The sequence below is a fragment of the Pezoporus wallicus genome, unplaced genomic scaffold (genome assembly GCF_028554395.1).
Source record: "Pezoporus wallicus isolate ANWC-B61680 ecotype Strahan unplaced genomic scaffold, APGP_CSIRO_Pwel_v1 contig_6783, whole genome shotgun sequence".
In the NCBI taxonomy this organism is placed as follows: Eukaryota; Metazoa; Chordata; class Aves; order Psittaciformes; family Psittacidae; genus Pezoporus; species Pezoporus wallicus.
Genome location: NW_026637555.1, coordinates 2,752,759 through 2,775,809, shown reverse-complemented (window position 1 = coordinate 2,775,809; position 23,051 = coordinate 2,752,759). Strand labels below are relative to the sequence as shown.

Sequence of the window (23,051 nt, the reverse complement as noted above, 5' to 3'; positions counted from 1 at the left end):
GTGCAATACTCTGCTCAAGGTGGACATCTGAGCATAACCTGAAACACTGCAAAACACAAAGCTTGTTACAGATCCCACAGCAACCACGTTTGCTTGCATGCTGGAAACAGTGGAAATATCAAGTGCACGTTACGGGCCATGGTTTCCTCTCCGTGACCTCTGGGCCATCTAAAAAAGATTCAGTTTGGGCAATTGAACTGATCTGCATCTACATTATATGAAAGGAGATGAAATTCCTGTGACAGTTTTATACAGGGCTGGCTCTGAGCAGAAGGCTGCTATGTGGGGAAGCCAGTTTGTGAAGCTGTGACAAAACCAACTCTGTTCCCTTTAGCCTCATTTAGCTATTTCTAAGACCTGGAAAACCAGTCTGGCTGCTGCCACTGGTATCACAAAAGAGACAAAAAAACCTCATAAAATTGCAAAATGGCAATGCCAAAGCCCAGGGCAACCATTTCCATCTGCATCCATCTTTCCCCGCAGGAACACAACGCAGCACCTCCTGGGCTCTCCACCCTCATCCCAGCTCCGTTCCCTCCTTCCAACAATGTTGGGAAGCTCTGAGCTGGCTCTGACTTGGTATCCTTACAGCAGTAAGGATACAGCTTAGCTGTAAGGATACAGCAGGTAGCTGCTACCTCCTTACAGCAGGAAGCAGATACTTGTAGACACCCCCAAAACCCTTAAGAGATTTATTCTTTAACCAAACCTAAAATTCTTTTCAAAAGAGGATGAATTGCCCTTCTATAGGCAAAACTGACCAAGAGGCTGAAGTCATCTTCTTAAAATGTAAAAGCAAATCAGTGCCAGGGTCAAGATGGAAAAGACTTGAGACAAAGGTTAAACATCTTCTACAGGCTTGTGCTCTGTGCACTTGAACTTACACATGAATAAAAAGTGGCCATGTTGTTTTCCATGCTCCCCAGTTCCCTGTGATCCAGGCCAGGTGAGCTGGCCAGTGGCTCTTTCATGAAGAGCTCCTTTGGGGAACATCACCTGGGAGCCTCCCCGGTGTAAACAATAAATCCTTCCACGTTACTCTCTGCATGTTGTTTTCTGCTGTGCACTTTACATGCTATAGCATATCTTGGTATTCATCAAATCAACATCTACCATCAGCTGCCCAGTACATATCACAAACAACAATACTTAATTTCACGCTCTAGCAACCAGGGTCATCTGCCAGTCACATACTTAAAACAGCCCCTACATCTGGGGACATACAAGAACAAAAAACACAAGTCCGCACATTAGCTGGGAAGTTAATGTCTTCTATTCAGCATTGCACAGCACAGTAACACATCTTAATAATTTATTTATTTTACCAAATGTTCCCTTATGTTCAATAAGAACATAGTTTTCACACAGCAAATTCCAACATTTTCCACTTCTACAACTGCTCTAAGACCAGGGAAGTTGGTGGCATTTCTCAAATGGACCAGAGTCATAGTGGATCCTAACTGGGTACTAATTTAATATGAATTCTCTCATGGTTATCAGAAAGGCCTATTTTTATTTGAAAAGGCTCATTACTAAATAAACCAGCTAGAATAGGATTTGACTGATTTTCCTAACATATCTAGTAAGCTTGATATAGCACAGTGTGAGAGTTGACTACTCTTCCCATTCAGATATTAACTTCTGCACACAAGTGTCAGGTACATAAATTTTCTATTTCTACCACCAGCAGTAAAATCTGTTGTGAAACACGATAACAAATTGTATTTAAGATAAGAAGATCTGCAGAAGTAAAAAGTGCCATACACAAATGCTCCTGTACTAGTTTCTTCCTTCATGGTCATGACGTCTACGTTGCTTTCCAGCAGGATATATCCTTAAAAGCTTTTTGTTCACATTCTTTATTCTCTTCTTACTTGCAAACACTTAACAAGAATCAAAGCCAACCAGCCACACAAAAACCACAGCCAAATTGCTCAGATGCAAATAAAGGGTTGAGATTTCTATTTTTTAGTAATCAGGTCTGAAGTACAGAATTCTAGAAAGAACCTAAACCTTTAGTATGCAGCTACAAACACTGGCCAAGGGAACACAGGCTGACAAGTAAATATTGAATTATACAGAGCCCTTGGTTAATATTTATGTTCATGCTCTAGATAGTCTAATAAAATTGATCAGATCTGCACTTTAACACAAAATTATGTACATGCTTTTCACAACTGGTATCTCTGCTGAAAGGTGAGCTTTTGTGAAACGAAAATATTCCACAGTTACAGCATTTTCCTAACAGGAAAGTGTCCACAGTAGTAATAGTAATGTTTACTCCGACCAAGGACTTTCTGAGTCTCATGCTCTGCCAGGGAAGAGGAAAAGCTGGGAGGAAGCAGAGACAGGACACCTGACCCAAACTAACCAAAGAGGTATTCCATACCACAGCACGTCATGCTCAGGATATAAACTGGGGGCAGTTACCCAGAAGGACTAAATGGCTGCTTGGGTTGGGCTGGGTATCGGTCAGCGGGTGGTGAGTGGTTGTATTCTCTTCCCTTGTTATTTCCCTTATCATTATTATTACTGATGGTAGCAGCAGTGGTTTGTGTTATACCTTAGTTACTGGGCTGTTCTTACCTCAACCCGTGAGAGTTACATTCTTTTGATTCTCCTCCCCATCCCTCTGGAAGCAGGAGGGGGAAGAAAGGGTTGAGGAGTGAGCAAGCAGCTGTGTGGTTCTGAGTTACTGGCTGCGCTTAAACCATGACAGCTCATTGGTCACTTCTCACCAGAGAGAGAAGGAAATTCAAACTAAAAAAAGAAAAATCCCCAAACAGCATGTCCTTTCCTATTACAAAAAATGATGCTTTCATCCAACTGGGCTTCCCCAAAGTAAACATGGTGAAGCTGTTGTATTTTCTTCCTCTTATGAAACAAAGACAAATTCAGAAGCTTGGGAAAATCTTGCTGTGGTGGAACCAAGGACACAGAGATGCAGGGACGTACTATGAGGATACCTGTTTCATGTGCAGCACATGGGGAGCTGGTACAGCACTGAGGGGCTGGGCACATAGAGCGTGGCATGTCTGAACCATTTATGTTTGGATCAGGTGTGCACTTTGGACAGGCAAGTACTCCCAGTGGTGAACAGAAATGGTGTGGTGGGATGAAATGATTCAGGAGGGAGTAGGAAAGGCAGAGAAGGTTTCCATTTAACCCTTTCCTTATAAACTGCTACCTCCCATCAGCACTAAGCACAACCACTGCATTTTTATTACATTATTAAAGTGGCTTTTGGAAGGCTTTTATATTTATAAACTTACTCAAAGAAAATTCCAAAGAAGGCAGTGCAAGTTGTTATACTAACAAGACAAAAACCAACATAACCCACTGAGCTTTAGAAGCTGAAATCAATCAAAGACTTTCCATTGACTTCAGTGAGAGCTGGATCAGGATTTAAAGAGATTACAATTCTGAAGTTCATCTCTGTTGCATTTCAGAATTTTTCTTTTGTTTCACATCACATTAAAGATTCAGCATCTCTTTTCCTAATGCTCTGAAATACAGTATGATCTATGAGAGAACACAAAACAGAACTAAAGGAGAAAAAGCCCTCCTACACCTCATTAAGATCTAAAGTTTGTCCTTAATGTGTGTATGAACTCAAAATGAGTGTCTAAATAGAGACATTTTTTTCTGCTACAGGGTAAAGTGATTATAAATGTCTCTTTGTGCAAAAGCTTAGTGGTATTTTATGCAGCTGGCAATGCAGAGTTTGAAACAAATCCAAGAAAACAGATTGTATCTTTAAGGTTAGAAATCAAACTTTCCATTGCTGGAGTGCACACTTCCTGGTAACGGGCTAAGCTCTGACACCAGAAGCTATGCAAATGGGATCTCCGCTGCTACGTTAAGTGAAGTGTATTGCTGTCTTTATTTCCTATGGCCTTTTTAGCTATTAAACCGTCATTAAATGGACATTATAAAGTCATTTTATGTAGTTTTCTGTTTTCTGTATTTCTTACAATTTTTTTTCTGATACCCATTCAGCAGTCTGCTAGACATCTTTCCCTTAAGCTTTTTAGCCTACATTTCCTACAGACCTGCAAACACCACAGGCGGCTTTGTCAACGAGCAAAAGCAGTATCTTCCATTTACAGGTAGCAATATCCCATGCTGCTAAATCTTGGCTACAATAAACCCCATGCAAGAATAGAGAAAGCTCACATCCACACACTGTGATTCTTCCCAGGCTTTAGAGGCATTTCAACATCAAGCACGTATTTTTGCATACATTCTATCTAGCTGATTGAATTGACTCTCAAAAGCTTAAGAAACCCTATATAACTGAATAACAAAATCCCACTTTGCCTTCCCTTCCAAATCCTGCTCCCACTCAGGGCTGGTGAGAAGGCATGGTCTGCAAGATCCCCAGAGGTTAGTTCTGCCAGGTATGGCGGGAGCAGGCAGGACTCTCTAGAGCAAGGAGCTCACTCTCCTCTACTCAAGCCATTTGGTGATGCGTAGGTTAAAAATAGCCTCTTGAGGTTAATTTGAATCCCACACAATCATGGAAGCCACGAAGTGGTCTGCTTTCTGCATGATGGACTACCCAACGACTGGCAGCTGTGTTCTAATTTGAGCTCCCGACCAGTCCTAATGAATAACCTCATGTACAGCATGGGCCACAGAGAAAGGATTTGTCTCCTATTCCTGGCTAGAGGCAGATGAGGAAAAATCCTATTTTTAGCTAGAATTGCCATTTGATCTTCCACAAGCAACCCTGCTTCTAATAGAACTACACACTTAACCGTGCTCGGTGGGGACACTGCAGTGAAGAGTGGAGGGCATGGAAGACGCAGGCTTGGAGAATGGCAAATGAGTCTGTGAACCAGTTGGATTTATGACCCACAGTTTGATCCAGTGTGGTCTGTGGCCAGTAATTCCTGCCAGTACTGTACAGTACTGGCTTTTAGGTTGTTCTGTGCTACTTCAGCAGATGAGAGGAATCTATTCTTTCCCAGATCTGTGATTGCTGCCGAGAAACTTTGTGCTTTCATCTCACCTCTAGAACTTGATCAGGTGTATCCAGCACAGGTACAAAGCATATCCTCTTCTCAAGCACATAGAGCATTGTAGCACATTGCTGTTAGTATTCCTTACATATTTGTAAACACCTGGGTTCAGAGAGTGTGTCGGGTTAATACACAGTTCTGTGACTAATATCACTGGAGTCAAGAGGAGCAGCTCCATGATTACAGTCTTACTCAGTGCAGGTACCAGAGCTGGCTGTGCAGCCCCAGCCTGAACCTGTGAGATGCCCTTGCAGGAGCATCCATGCACAGGAACTAATCTCAGCACATCATATCCCCTAGTTCAAAACCAGGTCCATAAATTCAAGTTTCCCTGGAAAGCACTGAGGGGAAAAGCAAGCAGATTACACTGAAAGTTTACCCGCTTGGCCTACGACACGGGCAAGGCAAGTGCAAATATACTGTATCTCCCTGTTGGCATAATTCAGAACTCCATCTCTTGTCACAGATACCTGCTCAAACACGACCTTGACTCAGTCCCTGGCAGCCATGTACCACTAATAACTGATAGACAAACAGGCATATTTACTTTATGTTTACCTTTCTCTTTACCTTCGTTGCACAGGATGATGCTGCAGAACCAGGCCCCGTGATTAGTTCTCCTGGCTGCAGTAACCCTGTGGCCCTCACTAAGCAAAAGCATTCAAAAAAACTGTATCAATTCAATTTTTTATCATCAGTCCTTTGTGAAAGTTGGATTGAAAGCACCTTGGTGATAAATCTACTTCTCCCAGAGGTAAAATGCAAAGAGCAGAGAATGATGCTCACCAGTGGAGAGAGGATGTGATTAAAAGAAAGAGGGGGAACAGAGGATGAAATGTTGCCTCGAAGAAGAGATGCTGGGGATAAATATTGAAATTCATTTTCAAAGAGGTGCTTTTGTTTTGCTTTCTGCTTCAAGAAAATCAACACTGCAAGTCCCAAAAGCCACAGCATGAATTAGCCTGTTATCATGCAGCAATCAGAGACAGCACCCTGCTCCCTGGTAGTGGGAACTTCACTGATCATACTAATACATTTCAAATATCTGGATCTTTCCATCATATTTACTATTTGCATAAACTGATATTCTCCTTTAAAAAAGAGGGGAGAATTCTGGGGGGTAGCAAAGATAAAAGGCAGACTGACAGTCTGACTCTGCCTGGTTTGTATTTTCACTCAGTGAGTGGAGTGTGTATAAATAATGCCTTTGATTGCTTCCAAGATGGGGCTGGTGCCACCGTGGTGTTTGAATCACAGCAGTTTCTCTTTGTATCACTTCTGTCAGTCAGAAACAATATAGAACTTTTTTGTTAAAGAAGCTTTTAATTTCACATAGTAATTACCTATTTGATCAGACAAAAGGTGCTGTGAATGAAAGTAATTTACTTGTTTGATGTGACTGAGACAGTGTCACTACAGCTGTGAGACTGTCAGAGAAAACACTAGTGGCTGATTAGATAAGCAGTCCTGCTTGCAAAAAGGGGGAAAATGGAATGGGGGGAAGAAAGTAAAGTTCTACCTGATTTAAATACAAAGAAAATAAGAAATCCTTCAGAATATAATTAATGCAATTATCAGAAGATGCAACTCTTACACAGCTTCACTGAGATCAGCTTTCCAGCCAGCAGGTTAAACGCCCTCCTCCATCCCTTCACTTCATCAGACGAGGCCGATTTACAAAGCAACTAATGATCTGCTTAAAACTTGCTGAACACCTGCTGCTGTGTCACATGCTCATTCACACGGCAACAGAAATCACACTGCACGGACATGAAGAGGTATCATCTGCTTAAGGCAATCTACTACTATTCAGATAACAGTTTTGTGTTTGAAATCAGAGATGCTGTCTCTTTGCCAAGAGGAGCCTTTTGTCACCTCCTGGGTCCCAGCGGTAATTTCAGGACACAGTGGGGATGACTTCAGTTTGTGGAGTCTTGGTGGTTTCTCCCACTGAATTATATAAAAATTGTGGAAATCTGTGAGGCTTATCTGGACTTTACACTCACCCAGATCGAAGCCCTGAGATCCTCCACCCAAGCTTCAGTTTTGTCTCTTGCACAGACCCAGCCATGGATGTGAATGGAACTCGGATCTTGCCTTCAGATCTGCTGCCCTACCCCAAACACAGTCTTTTGCCTCCCAGTATGCAGATTGGGCCGGTTTCTACTCCACCTGAACAATGATCAGGATTCTAAGGAGGGAAGGACCATCTTCTGGACAGAAAATTGATGAACTAGGACCTGCAGGATGAGTTCGCTCTTCTGATCATCTTGACTTCAGGCCAATAAAACCTTTACTCCACAGCAGCAGAATCCTCTCTTCCTTTTGTACAGGGGCAAGCGGGAAGCACAGGGCTGGTGGCTTCAGCTCCCCAAACGCCTTCCCTTCCCTCTGCTTTCCTCTCCCCATCCTACATGACAGCAGCAAGCGACAGGACTGCAGATTCCAGTGGTTCATAACTGGTTGGCGAGAATCAGGAGCAGGTTGGGATGCTGGCTGCCTCACCCATGCTAGCTGTTGCCCCCTTTGCTCTAGCTAGTTAGTGTTGCACATGTTTAAAACATTAAACGGATATATTTTATTCTGTTGGAGAACATATCATGCAACACAGCAATGAAACTTTCAAGGGCTTAGAAACTGTGCCTGGAGCTACTTGAGAGGTCTTGTGGACTCCTTCAGCAGCACACTGCCGGAGCGCTGCAGCACAGCCAAAGGAAGCCCAGAAAGGGCTTTTTCCCCCCTTTCTATGTCTTCAAAGCGACTCAACATGAGTGACTCACAAAGCACAGTGGCTGAATGCCTTGATTTCTCTTTCTACACGCTCTCAAACAAGGCAGAAGATAGAAGACAAAAGGAAAGCCCTCAGCTAGCTGACAGTACTGTTTAGTGCATCCCAGATATGGAAGGCTACCGGTGTGATGTATGTATTACTGTGGGAAGGCTGAAGCCCTTATACAAGAGTCCTCATGGCCTCAGCCAGCAGGAGGACGTCCTCAGCTCCATTCATGTGAAGAGGGAATCTGTGCTTGCTCCTGTCCTGCCTCCAGCCAGCACTGCTCAAAGCACTCATCTGTCTTATGTGACCCAAGATCTCCCCATTGCCTTGTCCCCATACCTGGATCTTCCAAGTGGTGGCTCTGCTGAACAAAGGAGCCCTTGCACTAATGAGTGCCTCCTCAGAGGTTGGCTGGGTGTTGCTTTTGAGGAGCTGCTGCCGCACCATCTCCCAAGGAACCACACCAGAGCTACAGACACTCTCACAAAGGCTAAGCAGACTATTTCCCTTTAAAGCCTGCTCTCAAAATCTAATTTCACAGCATGATAAGCTACTGTGTTGGAATCGCTTGCTTTCTTATTTGAATAGCATAAAAATGAACATATTAACAAATAATACTCATAAAATTCACTGGACAACACAATGGAAAAAATTACACCGCATGAAGAACTAGGCTACAGAAGTTACATCACCATTTGAATCAGATGTAATATGCATCAACCTGGAGAGCCTGTATATGGAATAAAAAAATAATTTCATTTTAAAGTAATATTTTATTCAATGCATCCCTCAGTGCATGTAACTGCTAAATGAAACGCACTGCATGCTCTACAAAACACATCATCACCTTGTAAATGAAATACCCATGATATTAAAACTGATATAACATTTATTAAAACCATTATGCAAAGAACAAGGTTGGGTACTTGAGCTGCTGAAAGCAAGTGCTAGATCTGGCCTCTCAGACATGCACTCACCAAGCAGCTTGTGGCTCTGAAACAATAAATGGAGGCTTTTTTCTAAAGGTGAGAGTTCACCCAGATGGAAAGGAATCCACCTCTCCTTCCCCGAGTAGGGAAAAGTGCTGGACTATCAGGCAGAGCCATGCCAGAGGAGAGGTATTGATGAGAAGCCTTCCCTCCCTGGAGTAGGGCACCAAGGTGTCTGTTTTGTTCCACATGAGGTCACTGTAAGAGCACATTAAATGCTCCACAAAGCTGAGCTATCTGGTTTGACAATGTTCCTTTCCTCTGGAGTAACAGAAACGTTTAATAGTAATGTGTTCCAGGATCAAATGTGACCTGTTTTCTCAGGATGGCAGAGGGTGGAGTACAGGCTGGGTTTTGATCTCTCACCCATACAGATCTGCTGTGATGGCCAAGGGATATTACAATCCCCTGACCCAAAGGAACCATTCATTTATTTAGAGTCCTGAGTGGATAAGGAAGAGCTGAGCAGTGGCTGCATGCCAGAGGGAAACAATGTGCTGAACCCAAAAGGGTTGATTCCACCTCTTCCAGGGCGGGTAAGCAGCAGAAGGATGGTCCAGAGCTGCACAAATCTTCCACTGCAGAAGGATTTGTGCAGCTGTGAACCACCCTTCTGCTGCCTTGCAGAGTGCTCTTGCTGGTTCATCTCTGTGTATTTTCAAGACATCTGGCAAGTTTTTCAATACCGCCACCTTTACCATCTTCTCCTTTTCAAAATCAAGCATTGTACTACTAATTAATCTGTAGGGGATAGATCTGACTGCTTTAAGAGCACAGCTCTATTGTGAATGCTCGAAGCATATTTTTAAAGGGAAATCTCAGAATTTTACTTTTTACTATTGCTTCATTCTAGCCTATGACATTTTTAGCTTTGCACAAAGAATGTCTCTCTGCCGAATGCTAGCAGTTCACCAAGTTACACATTATAAAACCCTTCTATTCGTCACTGCCTTCAAGACTCTTCAAAACGAATTCTGGTTAAGGCATGTGAATATAAAATGCTCGTTTCTAATGAATTGCTTTGAAACGCTCTACAGGAGAAGCTTGATTTTACCCTTCTACAGACACAAAAGGGAGTTTTTGCCTTTAAATATTCTATGCTGAAAGAAGAATTTACGTAAACCACATATAGCTCAGGCTGCCAGAAAGGGAAATATAAACCTTCTTCCCCATCCCTTTCAACAAATCTCAGTCTAGAACAGAACGAACTGAAGCATACATTCAGCAAAAAGGCATTAAAGGAAAGACGAGGGAAAATCCTTTTAAATACTAGTATCCACAGAAATTAATCACCAATCACATCACAATAGAGACAGGTCCCTGATAAAAAGAAAGAAAAAGACACACCTAAATATATTTCCCGCTAGCAGCCCTATATCTTTCTCCAACCAATGTTACAGAAATCTACATGTACCTATATGAACTTGTTACCAGAACCCTAGTGCAAGCTGTGATTTCACTTCGTATGTACCATCAAATGTGCTTACTTCTGTGGATGTCAATACTCAGTTGTCAGAAAAGGCCAAGTAGATACAAACCCCATCACGGCCACTCTTAAAACGAAGGTAAACCTGGCATCTCCACATTTATTACAAACTGGTTAGAGACCCTATGAGGCTAAACAGTTTGGAGGGACTTCACACTGGGATTTGCACTAGTTTATGTACACGGCTGGCAGTGGCTGAAGTAGAAAGGTGTGTATCCTGCAACGAAGCTTGCTTGTTGTGCAGCTCCTGCCTGAAAAACACCCATGCTTCTGCTTGAGCTGCCTGTCTGGCACGCTGTCATACACCAGATCACCTGCACTATTCTGGCAGGGAGCTGCCAAAATGTTACACATGTTGATGCCAACTTCATACCAACTTTGTATAATCCTGCACAGGACCAGTCCCCGTCATCAGATAGGCTGACACCAATACTGCTTATTCTCAGCTACCCTGACTTGTAATCAAATTACAGTTATCTATTTCTAAGCAAAACTGAATTAGAACATCTCATTTGAGAACACAAGTTTAAATTTAATCACTGCATGCATAAAAGCATTAAATCTTTTGACTTTCAAATAGTTGAGCTTTGAGAAATTATACCACAGAAAATATGCCTGGACTGACTTTTCAATAGCACCACCATCAACTACCCGCTTCCATGGGTCACACGCAGTGTCCTGAAATGCTGGAGACTTTCTGGTCAGACATTTCTAATGTGATCAAGAGAGCATCGTGACATTTAATATGGCAACGCACTGAAAAAAGGCTCTCCCAGCACATCATTATGTAAACAGGTAGAGCTTCTAATTAATGAACTGGAGAAAAACTACTGGCAGGACTGGAAACTTGGCCCAAAATCTCCCCTGAGTAATGTCTAATCAAGTGAACTAAGCCCTGCTAGTGCTTGCTGGCAGGTGCAGCATCAGCACGCACCAAAGTAAGCAGACTGTTTTTGCAATATTCTTTTCTTCCTTTTTTCCAATTACTAAGAATTTTTAAAGTAATTTTTCTTTCCTACCACACAGCCAATATAATTGTGTATGTACAACAGCACTCCTCATCAGACATGAAAACAAGGAGTCAAGGGTCAACCAGCACCTCTCTGAAGAGGGCACGTATTCGAGCGGTGCCATCTTCTCCTAACCTCCTGCCATCCAAACAAGGCAACATGTTCAAAACACAGTGAAGCCGTGAACGCAGCAAGCTGTTCAAATATGGCTTGGCTGCAGATAGATCTTAGCTTAGGGAAATTAAAGACTGTTTGGATTCAAATACAGTTTTCACTGTTTCCATGCAGGAGGGAATGGGACAAAGTTATGAGATTGGACGAAAATCTTTGGACGGTGGTAGGGAATACATGCTTCTGTGCAACTGGTAAAGTATTAAAAAGTAAAGTATGAAAACTGAAACCATGATGATTGGAACGGGGGAAAATCACTGTCTCTAAGGCATACTCCAGTTTGCTCAGCTTTTATGCAGTGATGTTCCTGGTTAGTTTTGCAGTACTATTTTAGACATGATGCAGATTGAAGAAGTGAAAATGAAGCTTCACCATTAACATCAAAACCAGCACAGTTTGCCCAGTACTAGACTTGAAAAAATAGTAATACTCTACTCTCACCAATACATTTTCAGTACAAATAGTTTAGAAACCTGGCTCTGAATAATTGTGAGAACTACAATTCAGGAACACAACCGAGGTGTATTCTAAATAAAAGCTATTTAGAAAGTGGGCTTTTTCTTTATCTGCAGAAAATTAATGAAGAACTAAACCTACATAAAAATTGGAATCTTAATTTCAGTTCAAATACAGTCATATTTTGAGAACCACTGCCTTTGTTCATTACTAAACATATAATGCTGATGATAGTATAGAAAGTGAATAATCAAAATAAATCTCAGTTTGGCTGAATTTTACTTTTAAAACTCAGCTTTGTAGAAACATCTATCAGCTCTGGTTTCCAGTTACCACCAGCAGTATCTTAACAACTCCAGAGCAAATGCAAAAAAAGGGGACATGGGAATTACGCTGAGGCATTTGAGAGACTGTTCAGTTCTCAAATATACCCTGACTTTTGCCAAGTCATTTAGACTTCTCTGAGCATCAACAACATTTCTGCCCGCAATTCAGTTGTGAATAGAAGTCTGAGAGCATGTACTACTAAATATCTGAGAACAAAACCCAGGTAGCTAAAGCTACAGACTCAGCCACATTTTACAGTTAGAACTGGAGCCACGGGAAGTGGGGCTGGACCTCAACCTTGCTGGATAATTTACTGCTTAATTTCTATCAGTTTGCTGTTTTACATTTTACCACGTGTCAGCCATAATTCAGCTGCAATTGGTTTTTGTGTATTTGTATTACAAATATGCTCTGCATTGTTTAATACTGAAAAGCGGTAACAGCAACTTGGATTTACAACATTTTAGCCTATCTAGCACTTCAAGTAGCTTACCAAAAGGAGATAACTCACCAGGACAAGCAGCCAACCTACCCATTCTGAAATAAATCAGTTTTAAGTTCAGACTTCAAAAGGGAAGCGGTAGCTGCCCCATGGGTTTCCACAGAGCAAGAGCTGAGTGGCTGCTGCAGCAGCATCCTTGGGTGACACATCATGGTCCGTGCCCAGTGTAGATTAATGAACAGCAGGAATGGAAATGCTAATAATTAAGAAAAGGTTAAAATGTTCACACTGTGGCAGAATGATGCACAAAAGGGTGCAACTGCTAAAAATCACTGCAGAAATTCAGAATATTTTTTTCAGAAACTAAACTCCAACTGGGAATATATTAAGAACAAGAAAAAAATAAATCCTCAAGAGCAGAAAACCAAGATGTTATAAACTAAAGCTCTATTCTGAACCAAATGTCGTTTGGAAAAAAGAAATTCAGGGAAACATCCAGACATGACAAATCCCAAAATTACTGTTGCAAAATTATTAAAAAAGAAAAAAACCCAGACATTTTTCCCTATTAACAGGGTGTGTTCGAAGCAGCATTTGTCCCTTAAAACTCGCCTAATTCAGACTAAGAAATGGGGTCAAATTTTCAAGGCATGCATTCAGTACAACCTGTTATTCCAGCATCACAAACACTCAGGTGATCAGCTCTGCATCAATCTAACCCATCATCTTCATGCTCCCTGGCCACATTTCCCTCCTCCTCATGCAGCCTTTGTGCAAAGTTCACACCCAAGTGAGTTTCATATGCAAAAACTGGAAACTTTGGTCTCAGCTATCCTTATTCTTTTTAAACCCCTTCCCCACCTCCCCCCCCCACTAAAAGGACATTTATTATTTATTAACTGCATATTGAGGAAACTAAAACACACTACAAAGAACAGCACCTACATTAGGGCAGGCTCCATGAAGCCACAGCTACAGAGATCCACAGGTTTGGGCCCCAGCAGCCACCTTCTGCTGCAGGTAAAGTTGGTTCTAGCTGCCAACCTCCACCTTGGAGGAGTACCAGTCCTGCTGTCCACAGGACAGACCTTCCTTCCCTTGCAGCTGGCACAGAGACCACAATCTTGGTGCATGTGTAAAAAAATCCTCCTTTACACCCCAAGAGTCAGGAGACTTTTCTCTTGCTTTGGAGCAAGTATTTCAAGAGCAACAGCAACAGTCGCAGGCTCATCTGTCTTTAGCCAGTGCCTGACACACATCTCTAGGGTCTCTACTCCGGGCAGAGTGGGAAATGATCTTTTTTGTCCATTTTAAAGTACATTTAACAGAGAATTGGTAAAATTACCCAATACTGACATCCTCTAAGCTGCTGGGCCAAAGCCTCAGTCTCTCACAGCAGCTCAAGACTTTCAGCTATAGGAAAGAGAATAAAGCTATGGATCCTCAGACAGCTCGGGCACCACCTCTTCCCCTCATAGCAATTCTGGATTGGGGGACCGGTCCTGTCCCCTCTTGGCACACCAGCACTGACAGTTCCAGCTCACAAGGACCTTGAACAGCCATGTGCCAACATTTCTTCTCCATTCACCATGGCTATGTCCAGATACATGTTTTACACAAGGGATTATTTCAAATCCATCCTTGTTTGATGCATGTATTTAGAAGAGCACTTTGCAGCATCTACACAATTTAACACACTAACAGAGATCATTACATATGAATTGTACCAGACTTCATGTTACTTCATCCTCCAAATTTCAGCAATCGCATTCTGCTATCCATGAACTGCTTTTAGCAACACAATGCAAGGAAGGAACTTCCTATAACTAGCAGAAAAGTAACGTAAGGAATAGTGATGGCCCTTCTACAGAAGTACATTGAGATTTTATTATCTTTTGCTATTACTTTAATATACTTCTCTGAGATTACATATTTGTCCTAAAATTCTATTTTTACACACATAAATTAATTTCCACTTGCATAACAATTATTATTTGCAGACCACTAGTCCTGAACATAGAAACTAACATATAAAGATATTTTTCCTCAAAGACAGTATTAGTGCTGTACCAGAGAACACTTAAAAGGAGAACAGGGCCTGTAGAACACGGGTTGTGCCCACGTGTCCAAGGCATTCTGTCAGCAACTAATCTCTTAATCACCACAAATTCATTTCCATTTGGTTGCTGTCATTGAAACAGCAACTGGTTTCACACCTGACCAACCCACAGGTCTGGTTTCTTTCCCCCCTTTCCTTACTCTAAATAGAATTAATTTTTAACATCTACTGCAGAAGGCCAATATGATACAAAAAACCCCAAACATTTCACTACTCAGGCACTCTTATTCATAATATCACATCAAATTGCTGAAGTAGTACCATATGGAGCTTGAGCATCAAGCCAGAACAAGTTGTTCAGCTTGTCATAATCTCAAAAGCTGCATAAAACTTCAATAATATCTCTATGAAGTGGAAGATCTTTGGGTTTAATATAACTCATCAGAAATGGAGTCTGCATTTTCCTCCTATTATTTCCCATGTTTTCTCTGATTCACATTCCATCTTCCAGCGTGAGCTATCAGCATAAGTGGCTAAAACTACAGGGCTGAAAGCCTCTAAAAGCATCCTGTCCATACTTTCTTCTTGATCATTCATCATCAAATTGAATGGATAAACATCTTTCTCAATCAGACAGATCTATAATTATAAATAAAAAAAGCCCAGCCACAGAGACTGAATGAAAAAGATTCATTAAATCTCCCACACTTTAATTCAACCCTTAAAGCAATATCCCCAGTTGTAAAATATCCACACTAGCATCCACACTGTGCTGTGAGAAAACACAGCAGCCTTTCAAGAAAACTGGAGTGGTGACATTTAACTGGTAGCTAAGTCCAAGGAGAGACAAGAGTGGAGTGCTCTGGGTTTCGTCACCAATTGCCTTGTATTTACATTCTTAATCCCTGGAGTCACTGCAAATTTACCTTTTTTTTATAAATTAATTTTTTTAGCTTTTTTTTTAAATATTCCTTATTCCTGTGCCTGAGGAGAAAGGTTGGGAATGATGTAGGATTGGAGACTGAAGGTGCAAGAACTAGAGTTGGCCTCACAGTTTCTAGGGTTTATGTGTAGCAGAGCAGCAGTGTGGGTACCATCCAAGATGGGAAAACACATGGGGAAAAGTTCCCAGGAACACATGACAGCAAAATTAAAATGTGAAGGCACAAGTAGATAAGACCCAAAATGGAGGGAGAAGAGACAAGTCTAAAGGGAGCACTGGGAACATCAAGACACACAGAAAGCAGGTTCCGGAGGGGAGAGAAGGGCATTACAGAACTCAAAGGGAAGGCTTATTTTAGCAGCTGCTTCATCAAGCAACGAATAAAGAAGACAGCACCCAAATCAAGCAGAACTTCCTAGTTCTTTGTAGCATACACGTTCACACATATGGGATTGGGATAGGCAAGAACTGGTGCTGAGAACTGCAGGCTGGCACAAGCAGTATAGAGACAACTACTACGCAGCCTTTTGTTTAAGGGCAAGACAGAACTGGGCCATCTTCTGGAGTTAACATGTATTGGGAGTTTCCAGAAAAATATTTCTATAATGGTTACATATGTGACTGCTCTTTTTTAATTCCCTATATGGAGAAAAAGTGACTGAGCAGCAGCCCAAAGGGAAAAGCACTTGGCTGTGTGGAGGAACACAGGACTTGGTACATCTGTGGCTTCACAGAAGGAAAGGAAAAAGCAAGAAGTGCAGGGAATATCTAGGATAAATAAATGAAAGGAACCAGTCCTCCTTCCCTGATGAAAGCCAGCAACGTCTGCTAGAGTCAGACCAGTGAGAAGGTGGGACCCATGTCACTGGGACAGGCAGAACTAACAGCCCTCGCCCTCTTTCACAGGGTAGTTTGGCCATTTCCACCAGCTTTGAATGAGGTGTTCTCTCCCTCAGGCCCGAGCAGGTTTGAGGACCAACAGTGGATTATCCCTGTCCACATGTATTGTTACAACTCAGAGGTCGGCATCTGAGTCCACAGTCTTCCTTATTCTGCATTATGGGTAGGAACTGGGACGGCATCAGGAAAGCTCCACAGCCCCAGGCTGAGGTTCACTCCTGCCCTGTGGATGTTCCCACACTGCTGTGCTCTTTCCTTCATGTGTTTTTACCTTTAAAGATCTGAAACAGCATAAAAAGTCAAGGAGGGCCATGCACATTTTCTGTCTTTCTTTTTTATAAGGGCCTATCTCCTGACACAGCAGAGAAGAAACAGAAAATGGTCCTAAGCTATGACGATCCACACTTTAAAGGCAGGATTTGCCAAGGCACCCAGGTATCTAACTCCCATTGGGCCATATGGGAATCTAAATCAACAGGGTTTAATTCTTTGCTATGCCTGATCCTTCCCTGTACACTGCCCGAGGTAGAGATGTAGCTTCTATCACCGCACTGCTCCTGACACAAAGAAATACAGAAACGTGTTTGTCTTCACAAATCCCCTGCAAGGCACAGCAGGGCTCTTATCTTTGAGACAGGCAATCTGGGCAACACGGGTAAGTGCTGAGACTGGAGTCAGGCAGGCTGAGCCTATGCAGTGTCTGCAGCCAGAGTCCAGCTCTGCCTCTGGTCGGGTCATTGGCATGTTGAATGGGTCAGGGCTGTAAAGGGCAGATGGAAAGGAAACAAAGGCAGAAGGGGTCTGGAGAGCAGGACCAGGCACAGCCCTGCTGTGAGCAGCCTCCTCTACCCCTGGCCCCAACAGCTCCCGTTTGTGGCTTTTAATAAACACAGCACCTCCAAGAATTAAAATTTCTTTAAAATCTGGATAGGGTAAAAAGGAGAAAACATTACAAAATATTTCATATGGGCTGCTTTGACATGCCTTGGGGTAGGTCTTCTGTCAGCACAGCCTCAAGGGAATCTTCTAAGTAGTCCACCTAAACACAAGCCAGCCTCAATGGCTCGCTTATGGGAGATTTACTGGCATCAAGAGCTCAGACTAGACATTTTAGGTTCCTCTAAATGATGTGTTGAAAGCACCGTATCCCAGACAAGAAAAAGGGAAATAAAGAAGCTGTTGTGTGTAATTAGCAGCTCCCTTTGATGAATCCTTTCCAATGCTACCACCTTTTTGCAAATAATTTGTTTCTTGAAGAGCAATTTTGATGGAGTCAAAGCAGGCAGAACTTCAGAACAGGCGTACAAGAGGGAGGATGAATTGTGACCGACAGCACCCACTAACCTGGGCCACAAAACTCACACCGGTCTGCATTAACTCCCCAAATGTCTGATGCATAGTGTAGAATCAGTATAACACACAGTAAAGACCGAGGCAAAAGGAAACTCAAGTTTTCCTTCCTTTAAGATCATGCCATCCAGCATTTATTCTCTTCTTCCAACAACATACACACTCAGTGCTCAGTACTTATGAATACCCTCTATCCAATTAATACCCCATTAAGCAGCACGCCTGCAGTGACTTTATCCTCAGACCACTGTATGAGAGCTTTTAACTCCATAATACCCTGGCATTATTACCATATTAGACTACAAGGGATTGATCCAAAGCTCACAGAGGTTAATGAGGGCTCATTAAACTTTGAATTAGGCCCTAACTGCTCAGCAAACATGAAGTGAAACAGTATGCGTCAGATAAGATGACAGATGGCATAGTAAAGTTTAAGGTGAAATATTGAATGCTGATCACGAAAAAGGCAGGCAATAATGGGGAATGTGTGTGGAAAGCAGCTGTGGGAATGAATTATGATTATATTACACTCGATATCAAGCAGGACAGATTTGTGTCTGCATAAACAGATATTGCCTGGTCTGACTCTGATGTGATTTTGTCATCATATGGTTAGACATAGCATAATACTGACATTATGACTTTCCTTTAGATTTTAGTTCTGAATTTCAGCTGAAGAGTACGATACTAGAGACTTGAAATCAGTACGACTCCTTCCCTAATTACTGATTAATCAAGAGCCAAGGTTGCTTACATAAAGAGTCATAGGGAGAAGGAGGAAGTCTCATTAAGAACAAGAGGTTAAAAAAAAAGGGAAGGGAGGGGGACATTTAACAACTGGATAGATACAGAAAGAGAAGGAAAAGAGCCGATTTCCTAATGGCATGTTGTATTCAACCCAATGTCGAATTTTGTATTCATGTCTAATTAAAAAATGATAAGAAAATGTTTTAATATTTGCAGATATCATGCGTTGTGGTTCAAAAGGAATAACAAAAAGTTATTTTTCTTTTAATGACTTCAGAAATCCATATACATTGTGTCATCCTCTCCCTTAGGTGCTCAAAAGACAGCAGGTGTTTCATACATTTTGAATTGCCTTTTCCTTTAGCATACAAAAGTCTGTGCCATAAACATAACATTGTCTGAAAAATATTTGGTAAACTCAGACAGTTGTTAGAAATGCTTCCACCAATACTTTAATTCCTCTCTTAACAGGAGTTTCCCTGCAAAAACAGATGCTAACGAACAGTGTTTCTGCCATCAAGCTGAATGGGAATGCTTTGGTGCAGCTTTTTTTTTCCGTGGAGACATTAGAGGGTACATTCCCCATCACTGACAGAAAACTGCCACCTTGCTTCTCAATCCTTTGCTTTCAAATAATAACTGCTATAATATTCCATAAAAGAGTTACTCTCTGATGATGTCTGATTCTTCTAATTTCTTTTCATTAGATGCAGTTGAATGCCACTTACTGGTAAGTAAATTGTATCATCACTTCACTGCAAGCCACACCATTGAAAATGTAAGATGGCCAAACATTTAGTTTTGTTTTCCAACTCACAGAAATCCCTTCAGAGAGCTGTAGATTAACTAGGAACACTTTTTAGTGCAGATTCTTAATCTTAACTTCTTTCCCTCTCTCTACTATCACGCTTCCAGTGATACTACTTCAGAAATAACTCCGAGCAGCTTAATGTGGTCAGGAATACTGCCTTTTAGCTGCCACACTTTTCACAGTGACTTGGAAATACAGCAAATTGGCCATTTCCACTGAATTCTTCTAAGTCCCATAGTTACAGGGGCACTGCAGCTCTGTATCTTTCTCCAGAGCAGTTTCATTAGCCAAGAGGGGGCTGCTGGAGGACCATAGGTTGCCAGTTCTCTAAGGGGGCAAACCACAGACCTTATGCTCAATCTTTTCACAACACAGTGTGTGCCTTTCATTTTCTGGACATTTTGGACAGAAACAACAAGCCCACATGACCTTTCTCCTTCCTTAAACTGCCCCACTTCTTACAACAATAAAATTAGCCTCTTTGCTTAAACAAATGTTATAGATCACAAACCCTCAAAGCACAAAGGGAGATGTCAATGACAAAACACCTCAAAAGGGCTATAAAACCAAGCACAGATGCAAAAACCTCATTAAGGTCAAGTAATGTTTTGTTTAAAATGAGTGGATATTACGAGTGAAAGGAGTTAGGAAGATAAACTGTCCCAGCACTATGGCATTTAAGGGTCTAATATTTCCCCTAGAGACTTTTAGTTTAGGGGGCTGTATCTTGAGTCACAGAGACTGAGGCTTAGCCTCCAAAACCCAGTCTCCAAAGTGGAATTAATCAGGTAAAGCTTTGCAAAGGAGGTTACACCCAGATGGCTCATTATGACAAGGTTGAATACTCTGCATGACTTCTTTTCCAGCTGTACCCCATATATATGCATATGCATATATACATACACACACACATATATATCTCCCAGAAACCATGCACAGACCTGAGGCAGGGAAGAAACCCCTTACACGTGCAATATAAAAGTTTTCTAAGCCATCACCTTACTGGCACAACAGCCTTTGCTGAGTCCTTACCCTCAGCTGCTCTCTTCTCACTTGCCCATCAGCATCCAGGAATGAACTAGTGATGAAGCCCAGCCACACGCACTGCACAGACTCACCATGCCCAGCAGCCCTCCACTGATATGAAATGACACCACAATCCACACCAAATCCTCATTTTCAAGCTTTTGCTAGCTTGCTCTCTTCTACACAGGACACTTGAGCAAGAGCAGTTTCTTTTGTTTTGCTTTCCAGCTACTTTTAGCTGAGCCCTGAACCATGCTCCAAAAAGTCACTCACCTTGAAGTCCTTTGCCAGCATGTCTCTCTCATCCTTCATGAAGCATGAACCCCTACTCCTCCTAGAGGCTTCTTCCACAGAATACCTACAGCCAGGGTCTGCTGCAGTCAAACACATCTCACTTTCCCATGGAGAAGATGTCAAAACCACCTGCACCTGCGGTCAAATCCCCGTCCCTCTTAAAGGGTGAGCTCACCCTGCCCAGCTGCTGCAGGGGCTTTTAGGGGGTGCCTGAGTTTCTGTTAGTTTGTGAAGGGAAAAGATATTCACAGAATCCTACACTGGTTTGTGTTGAAGGGATCTTCAAACTCATCCAGTTCCAACACCCTGCCACAGGCAAGGACACTTTCCACTAGAGCAGGTTGACTCCAAGTCCCGTCCAACCTGGTCCTGAAACCAAGCTCTGCTTGGCTGGCTTGGTTAGGAAAAAAAGGAGTATGCTTGCATGACATATGCAAAAGCTTGGATGTGTATGCACATCTGGAAGTGTGGTCTCTGCATGCTTCCAGTACATGAAAAGAAATGTAAGTAAAATAGAGAATCTAAGAAGAAAAACTGTAAGCATGGCCAGAGATTTTGGTACTGCATAATGCTGAATGCTTGGTCTATATTCAGCATGGCACTATTCGTGTCCTTAGTTTCCAGACACTAAATAGACTCAGAAGTGCCACTGGAGCTACTTAAAGGCTGAAATTTAGGCACGTACTTAAATCTCTGTTTGGCTGAACAAGGGCCAAAACATTCAGTACCATCTGCAGATACCCAAACTGCCTTGGGCAAAATGTTTTCCTTAATAGAATCTAAGGTTTTGTTTGTTTGTTTTTAAGTTGTCTTACTGTTCAAATAGGAGGAAAATTAAGGAAGTTAACAACAAATATGAATGTTATTAAAAATGTGGTAAGAGCTATGGAAAAGAAGAAACTGCAAAGAAATGGGCCCTTTAACAAAGCTGTGGTAAACTACTGCACTTCCTTTCTTTGCTGCCCCATCATCTAAGGCTTACAGCTCTCATCAGTCTGAGTTAGAGACAGCTGAGAAAGGATTTAGACAGTGACACCTTTATCAGTGAAAATCTCAGCAGCTATAAATAAAACAATTAACTGCAGCAGTGAAAGCTTAAAATTATCCCAAGAGTAAATTGTCTAAAATTTTAAAAGCTGACATCTGAAATTCCAAGGTGCTGAATTTGATTCTTCAGTGGTGCAGACTAGCAAGAACATACGCAATAGTAAGGAATTAAAAAGCGTGGATGGGTTTTTTGCTTCCTATCTCACTCCAACCTGATAGAGTGAATTTCAGCAACAGCCTAGCTGTCAAGGTTATATCTGCACCATCATTCTGCAAATCCAAACTCACACCCCCACAGTGCCACTATGTCTTTGGGACTCCATTTCAACTCATCATGAAGCCAAGTCCCACAGTAACCTATTACTAATGTGGGTGATGAATGTTAAATGATGAGCTACTGCAGCAAAGACACAGGTTGCAAATTCTTTGCTCCTGTCTCAGCTTTTTTCATTATTACTGTTTTTCTTTGGAAAAGGCATGAGCAAAACCAAAGCTTTTTTTTTTTTCCTAGCAAATTAACCTACTGTTTTCATGTACACTCTTGTCTTTACAGATTTTCAATAGCTTTCATGAGCTGTGTACATTAGCTCTGACTATGCCTTCCTGTCTTTGCCTTTATACATAATGACAGCCATACTGAACGGCTATTACAGTTATCTCACTTTCTGGAGAGGATGGGGATGTAATGATATGTTGCAATATGTGCAATGGGGTATTACAGCTAAATACTCCTTGGAGTGATTGATGAACTATTTTGCAGTATGCCTGGTACGACAGTTCAAGGCGGGGGGTACTTATCCTTCTGTGCTTCCCACTTTTCCTGCTCCCGAGGTGAACTTGGAGCAGGAGCTAAAATGTAAGGGCTGGACGGGGGTGGTGGTGGAGGAATAGACTGAGACCCAGCAGAGAAAAGGAGCTGCTGCTTAGTCCCTGGGTCACGGCAGACAAGCACCCTTGCATCATTCTGAAAATAAGCCTGTACATTAGCAGACCCAATGTGCAGATGTAGCAGCTGAACCCAGACAGGAAATGAAGTGACTGAATAGAGCCATCAACAAAAGATTTCTGAATACTCCATCAAATTCAAGTCCATTATGATATTCTTCAAATAAGCCAAAGACAGGCCCAGACGCTGATACTGGAGAGTGCTGTTCATGGCCATGGCAACAGCTCTGTGGTCTTGAACAAAGTCA

At 42.1% G+C, this 23,051-nt stretch overlaps 1 protein-coding gene across 4 annotated transcripts in view; it reads right to left on the bottom strand.

The window, feature by feature from the left end:
* The window catches only part of LOC130597664 (cadherin-4), a 451,693-nt gene that overhangs the window by 128,109 nt on the left and 300,533 nt on the right, over positions 1-23,051 (bottom strand). Inside the window, exon 1 of one of the 4 annotated variants that reach the window (XM_057406398.1) lies at positions 20,791-20,919. The exons of the other annotated variants lie outside the window; for them this stretch is intronic. Coding sequence (XP_057262381.1) covers positions 20,791-20,907 — 117 coding nt within the window. The 5' untranslated portion in view covers positions 20,908-20,919. Of the gene's footprint in view, positions 1-20,790; positions 20,920-23,051 lie in introns of those variants that run through there. 4 annotated transcript variants of the gene reach the window in all.